This window comes from Bubalus bubalis, chromosome 15 (assembly GCF_019923935.1).
Source record: "Bubalus bubalis isolate 160015118507 breed Murrah chromosome 15, NDDB_SH_1, whole genome shotgun sequence".
Taxonomy (NCBI): Eukaryota; Metazoa; Chordata; class Mammalia; order Artiodactyla; family Bovidae; genus Bubalus; species Bubalus bubalis.
Window position 1 is genome coordinate 73,645,783 of NC_059171.1, and position 18,666 is coordinate 73,664,448.

The following is an 18,666-nucleotide window of genomic DNA, read 5'->3' on the forward strand; positions in this document are numbered from 1 at the left end:
TTTTTTGTTTTGTTTTGCTTTTTTTTTTTTTCAAGCAGAAAACACACAGACCCAGCCATTCTGGATCGTGGTGTAATGGAAAGAGAAGGGAGGTAGGGGTAAATTTGATCTGGGTTTAGATTCACCCCCAACTTACTAGTTCTTTGATCAGGAATGCCTTCTTTATTTTACTTTCTGTAAAAGTGGGAATACAGTGCCACCGCTGAGGTAGAAAGGACACGGTTTTGAAGGTGTCTCGAAAATTCTGTGGTGCCCAGTAGGTAGTCAGCATGTCCATCCACATGCTGGAGCTTAGGGGACCTGGAAGATGGTACAATTTGGCTTGTCCCTCGGGGCCATCCTCTGCCCAAGTCCATGCTCTTGACCATGGAGGAAGAGCCACATGCTTTTGCAGAGTCAAAGGGAGTCAGGGCCTGAGGATTCCTTGGAGATTGTCTAGCCCTTGTTTCACAGAAGAAGCCTAGAAACAGGAAGCATCTGGTCACACTCCATCCAGGGGACCCAAGACTTCAGGCCCCGCCTCCCCCAGCTCGGGAGGATCTCCCAGACCTGCTCCATTGCTCAGGACTCGGCCACCGTGTGGGTGAACCCAGCACAGCAGACCCCATATGTGTCTACCCAGTGCCCATGGTAGGATATGCACTTCAGCAGGTGCTGGGGATGCAGCAGTGATCAAAATCAGAATCATAGCTGATAGAGGAATTGATCTAACAACAAGAGCACTTCAGAGGGTGATAAGTGCTTTGATGAAAATGAAATAGGACATTGGGGTAAAGATGGATGTAAGGTACCTAGAAGAGACACATTCACGGAGAAGAGAGAGGAATAGTGGTTACTAGGGGCTGGGGGAAGTGGGATGCAGAGATAGCATTTGATGGGGACAGAGTTTCAGTTGGGAGGATGAAAAACGTTCTGGCAGTAGATGGTGGTGATGCTGCAGATCCTGTGCATGTACCTTTTTGCCTTTGAACTGTACACTTAAAAATGGTTAAAATGGTAAATCGTTTATTATGTATATTTTATGACAATTTAAAAAGGAAAAGAAAAATGGACACAAACTGCTTTGGGTGCTCAGTGAAGGAACTTCAGAGAAGGGGGATGTCAGAACGAAGGATGAGGAGGGGCCCACGTGTCCACATTTCAGGGCAGGAGGTCCTCTGTGCAGGGCTGTGTGGAGGATGCCCTGTGAGCTGAGACGTGGCCCTACCGTCCGGGCAGCATTCTCTGCAGGCATGGAAATGTTCCATAAGTCTCTGCTGTCCAACATGACAGCCGGTAGCCACGTGGCCACTGGGCATTTGGAATGTGGCTATTGCAACATGACTCTGATGAACTGGAATTGATATTCAAGGAGTCACACATGGCTGGCAACTCCCGCCTCTGACAGCAGGACTGGGTCCAGGAATCACAGCTGGTGTGGCAGCAGCTGCTGTCCCAAGTGGCTTAACTGCTGGGTGAAGGATGGCAGAGCCTTAGTAGAGGCACAGACAGAGTGTAAGAGAGATCGAGGGTGAGAGGTGAATTCTAACCCAATAAAGCTGGGATATGGGCTCTTTAAGTTAAGCTGGGCTTTGGTGTAGGATGGGCCTGGCACAGTTAGAGGGCAGTCAGGCAGCAGGGGCTGAGTGATCCAGGGCTTGGAGGAAAAGATGCTGGCTTTTTTGGACACCTGTAATATATCTGCTGAGTGTCAGCTAAGGGCCAGGTTCATGGCTCAGCCCTTTAACGTCCAGTCTATCTTTTCATCCACTCAGCATCATCTGTGAGGGTTACATGCCTGGTTACAGGAGGAAAAGCTGAGGTTTTGAGGACCTAAGAACTCACACGCCTGGGGTGCTGCGAAGATTTGCACTTGGGTCTGTCTGATTCTGAAGCTTGCACTCTAAGCTGTAAGGTCTCCCCCAGCTTTAGGTGCGTGAGTTGGTTAAGACCTGTTGACCTGCTAGGCCACTGAGAGGTCAGGGTGACATAGAGCACAGGCTCTGGTGTTTTTTCTGCCACCGATGAGCTGTGTAAACCTAGGCCAGACTGCTCACTTGCTAAGGCTCTCTTTCCTCAAATCTAAAATGGATATAATAACAGAACAGACATTTTGGCTATAGTGAAATATATGTGTGTGTGTGTATATATATATATATATATATATATATATATATATATCTATATCTGATTAAAGCCCCTCATATTTGCAAAAGGATGCTCTAAAAATAACTGAGCTTATGGAAAAACTAGACTGAGGGACAGAAGAAACCCAAACCATGCCACTTCTAGCCAGAGGACTGACAAAAACAATAGCAGTCTTATTTAAAATGTTAGCAAAACTTAAAAAAAAAAAAAAAAAGACATCCTGAATCCATCACAAAGAAACGCTCCCATAAATGTGAAGGGCAGGGTAGCTTGATGGTGGAGGGAGAGGGGAAGGGTTGAGGATGCTGAGCTGTGGCAACGAGGGCCAGATGCACAAAGAAGGGAGAATTGCAGTCATCACTTCGAAGACAGAGCCACTGGCCCGTCTGAGGCAAGAAGAAGCCCATGGGCTGATGGGTATCGCATAGCGCTGTGTGTCTGCAGCTTGCTGTCTTCAGCTGCGTGTGTAAGTGCATGGGCCTGTGGTTTGATGGCACAGGGCAGGGACATGCGGGGGACACTGCAGATCAACCAGTGCGGCTCAGCGTCGCAGCAGCCAACCTGCCTGAGCACCACGCGTTCAAATCACTGTGTTACAGAAACGCGCATGATGGCAGAGCAGGCCGAGCCGAGCTCAAGAGCGCTGGGTGTGAAATGAGGTTGTCTGGGTAAAGCGTGTGGTCTGGTGTCTGTGTACAGTTAGAGCTCAAAAAGATATTTACTGGTGATAAAACCATAATCAATGCCCGTTCTCCACATCTCCCCTGCAGACCCTCCAAGGTGTGGCGGGCATTTATCTGGGACTTGGGGCCACGTCTCCATGCTCTGCACACATGGGAGGTCCAGGGGTTTTATGACACAGAGGGCATCTCTCTGGACCAAACTCTGTACCTGTTGTGGTCAGAGGGTCCACTGTCGTTTGACCAGCACAGTCTGCATTCCTTTTAGAGCTCGAAAAAGTTTATCTTTCTGCTTTTCTCCCAGGCCAAGAGTTCACCATCACAGGTCAGAAAAGATTTGAACAAACTGGTTTCCAAAGTGCACTCTCTGGAATGTACAGCCCCGTCACCTTCTCAGCCTCAGGAGCCAGTCTGGCCGAGGTCCATCTCTTCTGTCTTCTCGCCTGTGATCGTGATTCCTGTTGCGATGGCTTCACCCTCGTGCAGGTCCAAGGAGGTAAGGTGACAGTGAGGGCCAGAGCCTCCTCCCTCTTCCATGACCTGTGGTCTGTAAAATTTGAGGAAGGCATGGGGTTGCCAAAGCCAGTATGCACAGCACGGGGAATGCTGTAGGGAGCAACAGGCATGAGGGGACCACCGTCATTTAGAAGGTGATATTTACAAAATGAGGGACAATTGTGACCCTTCCAAAAGGTCACGTACTGTGTTGGCCGCTTTACATGGCAACACCACGTTTCTTCTTGCTGCTGTTTTCAGGGGAAGTATTTCCAGCTCCATTTTTACAAGCTGAGAAACTGAGGCTCAGAGAATTTAAACCAGCTGCTCCTGGTCACCCAAGCTTATGACATATCCAAGTGTGTGTGGAGCTCTGCTGTGTAGCAGGCTTGATACAGAAGGTGACATGAGTGTCTGAGGCCTTGGGAGACTTAACTGCAAAAGAGGAAGATGCCAAGGGGACTTGATGGTCAGGGAGGGCTGTCTAGAAGAGGAGAGACTTAGTCCAGGCTTTGCGGGCTGGGTAGCGTTTAGAGGGCTTCCCAGGTGGCTCGGCAGGTAAAGAATCTGCCTGCCAGTGTGGGACACCCAAGAGATGTGAGTTTGATCCCTGAGTCAGGAAGATCCCCTGGAGGAAGAAATGGCAACCCACTCCAGTATTCTTTCCTGGAGAATCCCATGGACAGAGAAGCCTCGTGGGCTACAGTCCACGAGGTCACAAAAGAGTTGGACACGACTTAGCAACTGAGCACACATGCACGCATGAGGTGTTTAGAGACGTGTGTGCACAGGCACACCTCGTTTTATTGTACTTCTCTTAGTTGTGCTTTTGCAGATGCACAAATGGAAGGTTTATGGCAAACCTGCATCAAGCTAATCTATCGGTGCCATTTTTCCAGCAGCTTTTGCTTACTTTGGGTCTCTCTATGTCACATTTTGGTAATTCTTGAAATATGTCAGGTTCTTTCATTATTATTACATTTGTTATGGTGATCTGTGATCAGTGATCTTTGATGTTACTGTTGTGAAAAGATTACAGCTCAGTGAAGACTCAGATGATGGTTAGCATATTAAGTACTTTTAAAGTAAGTACGCATTTTGTTTTTTTAGACGTAATGCTATTGCACACTTAGTAAACTACAGAACAAAGTGAACATAACTTTTATATGCACTGGGAAACCAAAAATTCATGTGACTCACTTTATTGCAATATTCACTTTATTGTGGTGATCTGGAGCCAGACCCGCAATAGCTATGAGGTGTGTCTGTATATGTCTCTATATCAGCCTATATTTAGAAACCCTGCAATTCAAATCCAGGATGACTTCTGCCTTCTTTAAACTAAATGTTTTTTCTGAGGACACCACAATTTCCCCAGATGTCCAATTACTCACCAGACCATAGGGTTTTTCAAGTTGGAAATGTTGATTTCATTTTCCTTAGGATCATATACAGAATAATTATTTTGTTCCATGGAGCCATAAGCCCACACGATCCTTTATTTTCCATGACATTTCTGGCTAGCAGCTTACGCGCCTTCCCCTCCAATGTAACCCTAATCTGTAAATTATTTGGGTTTGAACAGCGACCTCGAAATGCTGCAAGTTAAGCTTTTCTTCAAGACACACATCAACCAGCAGGCAGATATGTTTCCCAGTCTTGTCTGATGGGCAGACCTGGAATTTTAACTTGTGAAGCTTTGGCTGGATCTGCTCATGACCAGGAGCAGAATCCTCTTCCTGCTGTCTGGGAAGGCACTTAATTTCTGGAAGAGTCTCCCTGCTCCCTTGTCCCTTCCTCCCCGGCAAGACTCCCACCCCTGCCAACCTCCCACCCTGAAATGGCTTTGTTTCTGCTGATAATTATTAGTGAAAACTCATGAGACTTCCAGACCTACATTCATGAGCCTCCTTGTACCTTGACAAGTAGCTGAAGCCACTGGGAAGTGGGGTTCAGCAACACTTGCGGGGCCTGAGGCTCCTGGCATCGTAACGGAAGCCGGCCTGTGGGATCAGCAAAGTGATTTCAAATCTCCAGCCGGTGCCCACCTCTCAGACACCCACAGTGCTCAGTGAATGCTAGTTAAAGAAGAAAGCAGCCTGCGTTTCTCTTCCCAGCTCTGAGAGGCGGAGGGAAGACACGGCCTGCCTCCTGTTTAAGTCCATGATTCTCGTTCTTGGTTTATGAGACGGGCAGCCACAGAGCTCAGGTTCCTCTGGGCGCTCCGCAGGCTCTTATGCTTCCCTGCAGCCCCGTGCTCCAGCTGGGATGAACCAGCCTCCCTTTCCGGGCGTCTGTTGCCCCACCTGTGAGATGAAGCAGCCTCACCAGCCCAGGGATCCTGGGGTTCAGCCACATGGGTGGTGCTGTTCACAAGGGCTTGTTCCCAAGTGCAGCCCACCTCCACTGACCTGCACAGACTGCCGAGTCAGCACCTCTGTGGTTAGTGCTGAGGAACAAGCATTTTCAAAGCCCTTTCTGTGACTCTGATATGATGGTCTAAGCGGTTTGAGAACCACCGAGTGAGTTAGTGGGTCTCTGAGGTAAACGTTCACCACCGAGATGCTGTTGATAGTAACGGTGATGGTGATTTTTAGCTACTCAGTTAAAAGTGGGACAGGAGAGAACAAAATGTCAAATTTATAAGCCGGACATTGGTGAGTCATCTATTCTGGTGAGAGAAGTTTGAAGTGTATCTGCATTTGGACATAAATTAGGATAATGGAGGGGATGGGAGATGTGAAGTGGTGGATTTCCATTTTTTTCCCCCCAGGAGAATCTGAACAACTGTACTACCTAACAGGGTTATGTATCCAAATGGGTATATGGTATATAAATTATATACCATATAATGGTATGTATGGTATAAATTGTATACCATGTAATGGTGTATATGGTTTAAATTATATACCATGCAATGGTGTATATGGTATATAAATTATATAAATTGGTATATAGTATATACATTCATTTGGTATATAAATTACTTAATTTCTAAATCTCAATAAACTTAAACAATGTACTTACATGAGGCTTAATTTCCTCATCTGGAGAAGAAGATAAAAAATAATAAGAATTAAGGGAATTAATATTCTTAAAACATTGACCATAGTGGCTGACATGTCACAGGCATCCCAACATTTGATTTACCTTTATTAATCTAACTAAAATCACTATCAAATTCAGTTAGGGGACAGGTAGGTCTTTCTGCTACTAAATAAAGTCATAACATTGGGGCAGCTTTTTTAAGATTCAGAGTTAGAAGATATAGTCAAGACAAAGTGGTCCAATGCTTTCCAACTGCCAAATCTAGTAATGGATCGTCTATGCATCCCAGGGACATGGGTGCTCAGCCTTGGCTTGCGTCCACCCAGAGACGAGGAGTTCATTTCCTACCAGGAAGGCTTGTGCCATGAGTGTACAGCTCCTGGATTTTAATAGTTCTGTACTTTGACAGAACTATTTCCAATACTCTTGCCTGGAAAATCCCATGGATGGAAGAGCCTGGTGGGCTGTAGTCCATGGGGTCGCTAACAGTCGGACATGACTGAGCGACTTCACTTTCACTTTTCACTTTCATGCACTGGAGAAGGAAATGGCAACCCACTCTGGTGTTCATGCCTGGAGAATCCCAGGGACGGGGGAGCCTGGTGGGCTGCCGTCTTTGGGGTTGCACAGAGTTGGACACGACTGAAGTGACTTAGCAGCAGCAGCAGCACTTTGACTCTAAATACTCCTTCCTTGGACTTCCTTACCGGTCCAGTGGTTAAGACTCTGCTTTCCAGTGCTGGCTGTGTGGAGTCAATGCCTGGTCAGGGAACTGAGACCCCACACGCCGCGTGGTGCGGCCAGAATAATAACAATAATAAATAAATTAAAAAAAATAATCCTGAGCTCTCAAGATTGATTGTGTGTGTGGAAGAGAGAGACACAGAGAGAATGAAAAATGGTGGTGCGGGGGGTGGGGGGGGTGGGCACTGTTTATTTCCTTGAAGCCTCAAAAATCTGGAAGTGGAGACAGAGGATGCTGGCATTAGGAGCCCTGGTCATATCAGAGGTGTCACTGCTGCTGATCCTGTGAGGAGGGAGTGGTGGCCCTCCTCTCTGGACTTGGCTGGTAAGACAACTACAGGATGATCAGGGAAGGATGGGCCAAGTCAAAAGCAGGCTCCTGAATTCCTGTGTCCATTCCTGAGGACTGGTTCCCTGCCTGCATCCTACGAGCTTCTCAGGGCACAGACGTGCATCTGCAAGGGGCCCCTGCTTGGTCGCCATCACACCCACCTCTCCTCCATCTCATGACTCTGCAGGTCCCCTCCTCTGTGGGTTGCTGAGCTCCCCCGATGTCCTGCTGTGCCATGTCAGAGACTGGAGGGACCCTGCGGAAGCCCAGGCTAATGCTTCCTGTCCCGGAGTGACCTACGACCAGGATAGCCGCCAGGTGACGCTGCGTCTGGGAGGACAGGAGATAGGGGGTAAGTATCTGCTTTCACTCCGGGTGCATTCCTTCACAGTGATCTATGCTCACCAGCAAGGTCTGCTTCTCTGCTGGGAGCCCTCTCTGTACCCTGAGGAATTTATCCTTCTGAAAAGAATTTGTACCAAAATGCTGCATAAAAAACAACCAGAGAGCATCTCAGCAGTGCTGCGTGAGAAGCGTGGTGCAGCTCTGGGGCCTCAGGTTGGCTCAGGCAGGCTCAGTGGGATGGCTGCGCTGACCTTGGCCACGCTTTCTCACATCCTGGGGTCGCTTGGCAGTTGGATGATGTCGTTTGGACTTGATGGCGGTGGCCTGGCCCTGCTTCAGTGCCTCGCCTTCTAGATGAGCGTATTCTCCTGTGGGCAGAAGTGGGAGCGTGCGTGCGTGCTAAGTGGCTTCAGTCGTGTCTGACTCTTTGTGAATGGACTGTAGCCCACCAGGCTCCTCTGTCCATGGGATGCTCCAGGCAAGAATCCTGGAGTGGGTTGCGCTCATCCAGGGGATCTTCCCAACCCAGGGATCCAACCCACATCTCCTGTGTCTCCTGCACTGGCAGGCGGGTTCTTTACCGCTAGTGCCACCTGGGAAGTCCCAGGAGAGGGAGAGAACAGGGAAAAGAAGCCAGGCCACTGAAGGTTGAGACTTGGGTCTGACACTGTCACCAAGACCTCATTACGCTGGCCTGACCTGAAGTCAGGGCTGGGGAAACACTCCATTCTTTAGCGGGAGCGACTGCAGAGTCCTGTGTAAAATGTGTGGATCCAAGGGGGCCAACTGTAACTGGAAGAACTGGAGCCCAAAATGCAATCTGTCTCCCAGATGAGTGCCCCCTGGGCATATTTCCCCCTCTGACAGTTAAGGAATTCCAGGCGATAACCGTCAAACCTCCCAGCCTGGTTAGAGTGGCACAAGGAACTGCGGGGCCCCCGACCTGGGCTCAACTGATGGAAACAATCCTTGAGCTGGCTCCTTGGTCTTCTGTCTTTGAGAAGCTCTTCCAAACTTTTCCTCAAGCATGTAATTGTTGGATCTAAAGGTCACCCTGAGATCATACGCCCCACCTCTCATTTTACAGGGAGGAGCGTTAGCACCTGCAGCCCCAGCAGGCAGTCAGCTCTCTCTGCCTCCTCTGGCCCTGGGCAGCCTCCACCTGCAGATGTCTACCTGGGAGGGGCTGAGACCGCTCTGTCCTGAGTCAGGATGGACCACACCAGTGCGCCTTAGTGTGGTCAGGACCAGCAGGCAGGCTCAGCATCACTGGGGGATCAGGAGAGATACATGTTCTCAGGCCTCTCCCCAAACCCCCAGGGATCCACTCTAACAGGCTGTCTGATGATGCCACATACACTAAGTCTGAGGAGCTCTGAGTAGGTGACCTGGAAGTTCTCTTCTGACCTTGAGAGATTGAGTTTAAAGGACCAGTTGTTCACTTACCTCTTCAGATCCAGTGTGAGGTCGAAGGTAGCCTGGCTGCATCTTATCTCCTCTCTCCTGTATTTATCTGCCAGCCCTTGAATGTCAGAACTGGACCCCATGGTTCCAGTCCACCCTCTGAGTAGGGAGGGGCGAAAGCACACGCTGGTGTCAGCCAGAAAGAGGAGGGAGGGGGCTGGCCTGTCAAAAGAGCCGTGAGATCCCCTGGAAGTGGTCCTCTAAGGGCTGGCAGAGACCAGGTCCTGCCTTCTGCAGAGCATGGAGAAGTTTCCATGCTCTGCTTCTCAATGTGCTGCAGCTCTTGGACTCTAATGGCAGTGAGCTCCTCCAAGAGCCCTCCCTGACTACCCACAGAGCTTATCCCTTCCTCCTCTGTGGAGCTTCGAGCGTGATTCGTGTGTTGGTTCTTTAGGAAGTGCAGGGCAGTGGGCAATGCACTGAGACTGAGCCTTTGTCTGGAAGCTGCCCTCCCTGGCCCAGCTGAGAGTTTGCCCTGTGGTGTTGAATTACGGTTTTGGACACCAGCTGTGTGGCCTTGAGCTAGCCAGTACATGTCTGCAGGTCTGGTTGCTAATGGGGTAATGACAGCTCCTCGCTCACTGGGTTGCTGTGAAGATGAAAGGAGAGGGTAGACAATAACAGTAGTCATAGAAATGTGTTCCATCGTGCTTACTAAGAGCCAGGCCCTGCTCCAAGGTCTCGACCTGTTCTAACTCACGGATCCTCAACACGGTGCTTTGGGGGAGGCAAAGTATTACCATTGTTCCCATTTTACAGCTGTAGACACTGAGGCAAACAAGTGAGGGCTTCCCAGGGTCTCCGAGCTTGTAAGTAGAAGGGTTGGGACCTGAAACCAGGCATTCTGCCTCCAAAGGCCTCCAAAGTGACTTTCTTAACTGCTTCCTTATATCATACTTTCAGATGATACCCATGTAGAACTTAGTATTGTATTTGACGCAGTATTAATGTTACATGATATCATTAAAAAATCTGTCATTTTTGGTTACATTTTAAGAACTAGACTTATTATATAGTATATAATAAGCTCTGTGTCTTATGAACTTCTGGATTCACACTATGGAACATAAGACCTGGCACAGAGAGTGCACACAGGACCTGTGGAATGCCTATTTACCAAAGCCTGGAAAAACAATATTACAGAATTTGGTGGAATTCCATGAGGATTCATTTCTTTTGTGGTAAATAAAATAAAATCGTTTATTTCTATGATGGAAAGTAAACATTTGGGATCCGTTATTCTGAGAGGTAACCCAGGGTGAAAATGAGCATTTGAAGAAAGACATATGATCCATTCGTGGGCAATAAATCCAGAGTGAATTGCTTAACACAGAGCGTGTGCTTGGTCCATGCCCAAGAAGTGAAGACTGTGCCCTCGTCTGGCCTCCCTGAGACGGAGTGATTACTTCTGAAGTTTTTTTCCGGGGCCCTGGGTGTATATGCATATCTTGGGGTCCAGGCGGAGCTTTATGAAGGGAACCCTTTGCTGCAAGTTTCAGACAGCCTCAGTCATATTCGTGATGTTCCAGATTGAAGGTTGCTTTGTACACAGAGTGATTTGGAGGTCACCTCCAGTTGGGAACCGTAGGGCACAGATCCTTCCTTTCCACAATAGGAAGTCAGCCTCAAGTACAATTAACCCCTGAGAAGATAAACATAGGGATTAAAATTCTTACTAAAGTGCGAATAGCTGAAAAAACCCGTTCCTAATGGCAGATATTGATGAAAGGAAAGAGGAGTGAGAATTCCAGATATCTGAACAGCTGATGGAGACAGTGTAGACTGGATTGGGAGAACATGAGAGGGTATAGGGGCAATAAAGAGGAACTCTATCCATCCCAGGGGTGGTTGAGGGTCAACCTCCTCCTTCCATTTAGCAAATGGTTAGATGCTCATTAAAATACAGACTCTGGAATCAGACCTCGGGAGGAAAATCCCAAAGTGAATGCTTACTCATTGTATGATCTCTCTATGTCTTGGTTTTTCTAATTAAAAAATGAGTTTTATGGTGATTTCTGATGCTTGGGGAGGTTGGGAGGATCCTAGGAAGAATGCACGTGAAGCCCTTGGAGTACTGCCCAGATGGGCACTGGGTAGATACTGGAGATGCTGGAGCAGTGGTTTGCATTGAAAACATTGCAGTTGAATCCTGCTTCCTCCTCCCTGACCAGTTGCATAACCTTGTTCAAATCATCTAACCCCCCCAACCCCGAACCTCAGGGTTTTCATCTGCAAAATAGGGGTGTGCTTTTTAATATCTTACACAATGAAGCAGGGCTTCCCAGGTGCCTCAGTGGTAAAGAATCCTCCTGCCAATGCAGCAGATGCAAGAACATGGGGTTTGATCCCTGTTTCCGGAAGATCCCCTGGAGGAGGAAATAGCTACCCACTCCAGTATTCTTCCCAGAAAATTCCCATCGAACAAGGATTGCTAACATGCACTACAGGCTGAAGTTTACGGTGTGGTTTTCTGAACCCCAAGTCCCTGGTCCCCCGCCCGCACATCCAACAGAGGCGCTCTGTGGGACGTCTGGTGTCCGGTTCGGACATCCACTCTCGTCGGTCAGCTCACAGGTACGCTGAGGACCTGCTTTGGCAGGTGGCCTGGTTCACGGAGAATGAGCATTTACTTAGAAAGCGTTAGCGAATGGAAATTTAGAAATGGAAATTTAGAAATTTCGAAATGGAATTTAGAAACACCCTAAATTCAAATAGTAAGCACGTCAGTATCTGTGTTGCATTTTACAAAGCATTTTCCATCAGCTCAGTTGATCTGTGTTTGACAGTCTGGTTGAGACCGAGGCCACCTGAGGCAGAAGTGTGAGGTTGTATCACACTTTTGCTCATGGGAGTGAGGTTCAAAGCTGTGACGTGTCACATTTCAAGAAGCTATCTTTGCATTAATTGCCGTGGCTAGGGCTTCAACTCCAGCTTCGGGGATCAGAGTCATCAGGGGCGGCACTCTCTATCTGCTGAGATGGTCCTGCATCTCCTTGGCTGGAAGCAGAAAGTGCCTCAGAGGGATCTTCCTATGACAGCGGCAAACTAAGGAGCCTGGTAACAGAAAATTTTGCTGCCGGGCCGTACCTCTGGGGCCGCCGCACTGCAGTCATTGGGTGACGAATCTCAGCTACCAGCATGTTCTCCTTCAAGATTTTGAAGGACTGTGGGGGAAAGGGAACAAAAGGTGCAGGAGAGGTGGAGGGTCGAGCGTGTGCTGCCGTGCTGAGTGGGGGTTGCAGGACAGCGTGGGGAGGGGAACTGCTGAGCTCACCCATCTGCCTCTCGTCCTGAGAAGCAGCTGGCTGTGAGGAGCCCAGTCAGGCAGTTGGATCACTGAGATGGGGAGAGTGGTTTCTGCTCTCAAGGGACTCACAGGCTAGTTGGGGTGACCGATAGGGGCATTATTAAAGTGTAGTGGGCTTCCTATTTGCCCATCATATGGACTGATGACAGATCACTGGACACAGAATCCCCCTTAGCATGTCTTTACTATTTTTTTTTAATGTTCTATAGCACAATTTTGGGCTTCCCTGGTGGCTCAGTCAGTAAAGAGTTTGCCTGCAATGCAGGAGACTGCCTGCCAGTGCAGGGGACTAGGGTTTGATCCCTGGGTTGGGAAGATCCCCTGGAGAAGGAAATGGCAACCCACTCGGTATTCTTGCCTGGGAAATCCCATGGACAGAGGAGCCTGGAGGGCTGCAGTCCATGCGGTTGCAAGAGTCGGACACAACTTAGCCACTATAAGCACAACTATAAGCACACCACCATAGCACAATTTTATGTATGTATGAAACAGGGTATTAAAATTGAATTTTCATCCAGACATCAATACACAATAGGTATGGCATTTCCAAGTGAGGAATCACTGTAGACTTTCAAAGTAAATTCTCAAGAACCATTTCCCAGACCCCCCACCTACTTGGATGATATAAAAGGTAGCAAAACAGAGGAAGGAGAATTTTGTGAGTAGGCTCATTTGGGAGAGCGCTGAGGGACGTGTCTCCTCTTCTGTTAAGCCAACCAACCCTTTCTCACTCCAGAGGAGTTTAGGGTAGACTTCTGATATTACCCAGAACAAACAAATATATCTCCAAACAAACAACCCCATGAATCACCTGGAATCCATCTTATCGGCACTTTTCACTGGCTGTGAGGTTTCTCTTTCCTGTCACTAGCTTTCTCTATAACCTTTGTGCCTGGGTTGCCATGTGTCTCAGTAGAGAAATCCACTCAGAGTCTCAGTTCAGTCGCTCAGTCGTGTCTGACTCTTTGTGACCCCATGAATTGCAGCACGCCAGGCCTCCCTGTCCATCACCAACTCCCGGAGTTCACTCACACTCACATCCATCAAGTCAGCGATGCCATCCAGCCATCTCATCCTCTGTCGTCCCCTTCTCCTCCTGCTCCCAATCTCTCCCAGTATCAGAGTCTTTTCCAATGAGTCAACTCTTCGCATGAGGTGGCCAAAGTACTGGAGTTTCAGCTTTAGCATCATTCCTTCCAAAGAACACCCAGGACTGATCTCCTTCAGCATGGACTGGTTGGATCTCCTTGCAGTCCAAGGGACTCTCAAGAGTCTTCTCCAACACCACAGTTCAAAAGCATCAATTCTTCAGCACTCAGCTTTTTTCACAGTCCAAATTTCATATCCATACATGACTACTGGAAAAACCATAGCCTTGACTAGATGGACCTTTGTTGGCAAAGTAATGTCTTTGCTTTTCAATATGCTGTCTAGGTTGGTCATAACTTTTCTTCCAAGGAGTAAACGTCTTTTAATTTCATGGCTGCAGTCACCATCTGTAGTGATTTTGGAGCCCCCCAAAATAAAGTCTGACACTGTTTCCACTGTTTCCCCATCTATTTCCCATGAAGTGATGGGACCAGATGCCATGATCTTCGTTTTCTGAATGTTGAGCTTTAAGCCAACTTTTTCACTCTCCTCTTTCACTTTCATCAAGAGGCTTTTGAGTCTGCCTCTCCTAAATTCCCAATGGACATCTCTGGATGTTTTCAACTATTTGGTGTTGGCTAGATTGATCTTCTTGTTTCTAAGAAAAAAGGCTTAGTAATCTCTAAGCTCTGTCTCATTTCTGACAATATCTTGTAGTGCAAATGAATATAAAAAAATAGATTAAACATTCTTTAATACCCATAGGGATTAAGAATTTGATGGGAAAAAATAGACCTTGGCAGAAGTACTCCTGGGTTTGTTCTATAATCCCAAAGCTTTATTTTGTTGGTTCATGGTGAGGCTCAGCTCACTGGCTGGCATTCTCTTCATGGGATTCTGTTTTGTATAAATGATTATCATTTTCCTGGGATGCTGGGGCTGAGAGGGAGGAACTCACATGGCCCTGTTATCACTGGGTGACTCTGGAGTGGATGTATGGTGGATACCTACACACGGGAAGGCCCTGTTAGTTCTTTACAGTAGCCGTCTTTAGCACCAAGCAGAGCCTGGGACCAGGGCTCAGGAGTGTAGTTTATGTAGGAAGGACAAGGAATAGAAGCAGAGACATTGGGGGAGAATAACACAGAGAAGAGAAAATGGCCAGTAAAAGGTAGACTCTGAAACCTGGGCTTTCCAGTTTAGGAACCTGCCCACCCCCAGTTCAGTCAATCCTAAAGAAAATCAACCCTGAATATTCATTGGAAGGACTGAAGCTGAAGCTCCAATGCTTTGGCCACCTGATACAAAGAGCTAACTCGTTGGAAAAGGCCTTGATGCTGGGAAAGATTGACAGCAGGAGGGGAAGGAAGTGACAGAGGATGAAATGGTTGGATGGCATCACTGACTCAATGGACATGAGTCTAAGCAAACTCCAGGAGATAGTGAAAAACAGGGAAGCCTGACATGCTGCAGTCCATGGGGTCACAAAGAGTTGGACTTGACTTAGCAACTGAACAACAGCACTTCCAGGTTTTTAGAGTCAAGCTAACCACCCCAGATGCAGCACAGGATCTCTGCAGAAGGGGCTTGAAGTCAATTAAGATCACATAACACCCACCAACACTCAAGAATCAGGCTCCATGCCAAACTGCCACCATTCTAAATGTGTGTGTATTCCTGCAGCCTTGATTACAGAGAGAGCAGATTACATGCATCAGAGTCTGCAGGCCTGCTTATGTAATGGGGAAGTTTTAACTCAGTTCTTGTGGAAGGCATGGAACGATGTCTGGGCAATCTAAACCATTAGCCAGGAAAAGGAGGAATCATGTTTGCTTCTGTTCTCTGTACCTTCTCACCATCAACAATATAGAACTGGAGAGGCTTTGAGGAATGGATTGCGGGATCAGAAGCTCACAGTAGGAAAACTAGTCTCACGGTCAGCCTTCCTGTGCTCGTGCAGTGAGGCTCTGTGTTCACTTGGTGGACTCTGAAAGCCACTGACTGCTTTGTTTTCCTTACTCATTCCTCTTCATGTTCATGAATGTGCTGAACACTGGTTCTATACCAGGGGTTATGCTACGTGTTGGTGAGAAAAAGAGAAATAAGGCTCAATTATCAGCCTCTGGAAGTATATTTAAGGAGCTGGAAAATTATGGTCAAGCATGATACTGAAGATAGAAATTCTTGGCCTCACAAATACCATCCCCAGTTGCCAATGAGGTGAGAATCTCAGAGGACTTAAGTGAAATGGAAAATTAATCCAACTGTTGAGTCTTCTTTAAGTTCTGGTCTCTTTAGACCAATCCACAGTTCCTTAAGTGATGCTAAGCGTCACAGCACCATGACCCTTCCCCTTGTAGTCCCCTTGGTGCCCTAAGAGGGCGGAGGGAAGGAAAAGTGCCCACTGAACCGAGAAGGTATCTTGACAGTGGGAAATGAGGCAGGCAGCTCCAAATAATCAATGGGTCAATTTATTACAGGGTAACTTACTCAGAGGGTTGGATGGGGATCCAACATCAGTGATCTAGAACCATTAGTAGCTACACTCTGCACTGTTGAGGAGCCCCTGGGATGATTTATAATTAATCTAGGGTCCCAAAGAGTTGAACACGACTGAGCACACATACACACGTAGGAGTATGTCCTTGGTGGCTCAATGGTAAAGAATCTGCCTACCTATACAGGAGACTCGGGTTCAATTCCTAGCCCAGGAAGATCCCCTGGACAAGGAATTGGCAGCCCACTCCAATATCTTTGCTGTGGGAATCCCATGGACAGAGGATCCTGGGTGGGCTATAGTCCATAGGGTCACAAAGAGTCAGACACGACTGAGAGACTGACTGAACAACAAAAGCAAATAGAGGTATGTGCTTGGGAACAAGGCATGCATTCCTAAGTCAAGGTTTATGAATAGTAGCTAGTCTCATGGGTGCTGGGAATACATCAGCCAAGGTCTTTGTCATTGTTTGGAGGCTACCAGAGCATGGAGGCCACCTGGACCTAACAATCGTTGTGTGTGTGTTCAGCTGCTCAGTCATGTCTGACTCTTTGCAACCGCATGAACTGTATAGTCCTCCAGGCTCCTCTTGTCCACAGAATTTTTCAGGCAAGAATACTAGAATGGATTGCCATTTTCCTCCTCTAGGGGATCTTTCCGACCTAGGAATCAAACCTGTGTCTCCTACATTGGCAGGCAGATTCTGCCACCAGAGCCGCCTGGGAAGCCCAACAATTGTTAAATACTATATATTAACTACAAAGCCCTTGATGACAGAGAACTGATTTACCACCCTGGACAGTCCTAGGCTTCAGTGGAAGAATAGGAGGAACTGCATGGGCCCAAGATGGCATCAGTTATGCTAGCAGCTATACTCTGGTCAGCTTTGATTTTGTACTAGCAGCTGGAAGAGAGCTCCAAGAAGACTTTGGGATGCACCTTGTACGGGAAACAGTGTCAGGCTCAGGAGGGTCCTCAGTGTCAGGGTGGTGAAGCAGTTGTGGTCATGGTGAGTCCCTAGTAGGAGCAAGCACAATCGAACACTCGAGCTCATACAAATAAACATCTTCTTTGCAGGTCTGACCCCCCTGGAAGGAACCCAGGACACCTTGACCAGCTTCCAGCAGGTTTATCTCTGGAAAGGTGAGCTCTGTGGTGGGGAGGGTGGTGAGCAGGACACCCATCACAGGAGGCCGTGTGGCCCTACTTCTCATTCATGGGGCACTCTGCTCCCCAGAAAGAAAATGTCGAGATTTACTGTCCAAGTGAGTACCCTGTGTGGAGAGAAGGGCCTCAATTCTCATCAGACACCAAAGTGTAAAATAAAAATGGAAAGTGTGGAAAGCCAAGGAGGGATGGAGTAAGCACTGGGTCCTGGGAGATCAAGTGCACTGGCCACACGGGTCCCTGTCAGTAGGACGGGGGCTCTGAGGACCACACCCTACAGGAGGCCTTTCTCCTGGGGGCTCAGACCCAGGCACCTCCCTCCTGGGGGCTCAGCCATCTCTCTCATCATGTTAGACCCACCCCACATGCCTTTCACAGTCCCTGGCTCTGAGTAGGCACTTGGTCAATGTTCATAAACTCAAAGGAGGACAAACAAAGCAGTAAAGAATCCATCTGCCAATGCAGGAGACTTGGATTTGATCCCTGGGTTGGGAAGATCCCCTGGAGAAGGAAATGACCATCCACTCCAGTATTCTTGCCTGGAGAATTCAATGGACAGAGGAGCCTTGTGGGTTACAGTCCATGGGATTGCAAAGAGTTGGACATGACTGAATGATTGAACATGAACAACTTTTATAATATTGTATATAACTATACTTCAATTTAAAAAAAATAAAATAAAATTCTTTTAAATGCTTGCTAGCTGGTGGAAAATTAAGGACTTGCTTCTCCCCAGGACATTTGCCCCACTAAACAGAAGCATCCCAAGGCCCACCCAAAACCCAGTTCCCCCATCATGGAAGACCTGTTACTGACTTGGGAGTTTATTTAACTCTTTTGAATTCCATTTCATCTACTCTCCACCTGCCTGTTCTGGAATAAGTTATTTCAAGTCTCTGAGTCTCAGTTTCCTCAAGAGTAAAATGGAAATCTTACTCCTTACCTTCATGGAGTCTTGGGAAGACCAATGTTTATGAACATACTCTGTTAACTCTGGAGGATTTTGCAAACATTGATAATTCCAGCATCAAGGACAATAATAGTTCTCTTATGGAGAAGTTGGTTGATGTTCCATAAAAAGCCAAAGAATACAGAACTATGCCACTGGATTTTTTTCAGATCTTATTGGGACCCCTGGCTGTGGACCATGACGATTTCTCACACTGTCATTATCATTTTGACCAGAAGAATACCTCCCCTTTCCTCCCAAATATTAGAACAATAATCCCTTTTTCTCTCCTAGATTCTGACATGGGGTCTCGGTCTGAGTCTATGGGATGCAGAAGAGACACGGAACCAAGGCCAGCATCTCCATCAGAAACAGGTACCCACCTCAAACTTCTTGATATACTTGGGGGTTTGGCTGTGGAGA

At 47.6% G+C, this 18,666-nt stretch overlaps 1 protein-coding gene across 1 annotated transcript in view; it reads left to right on the forward strand.

Moving 5' to 3' along the window:
• TG (thyroglobulin) overlaps nt 1-18,666 on the forward strand; it is a 237,052-nt gene that overhangs the window by 58,384 nt on the left and 160,002 nt on the right. Inside the window, exons 26-29 of the mRNA XM_006079344.4 lie at nt 3,112-3,303; nt 7,613-7,777; nt 17,205-17,270; nt 18,538-18,618. Coding sequence (XP_006079406.4) covers nt 3,112-3,303; nt 7,613-7,777; nt 17,205-17,270; nt 18,538-18,618 — 504 coding nt within the window. The remainder of the gene's footprint in view (nt 1-3,111; nt 3,304-7,612; nt 7,778-17,204; nt 17,271-18,537; nt 18,619-18,666) is intronic.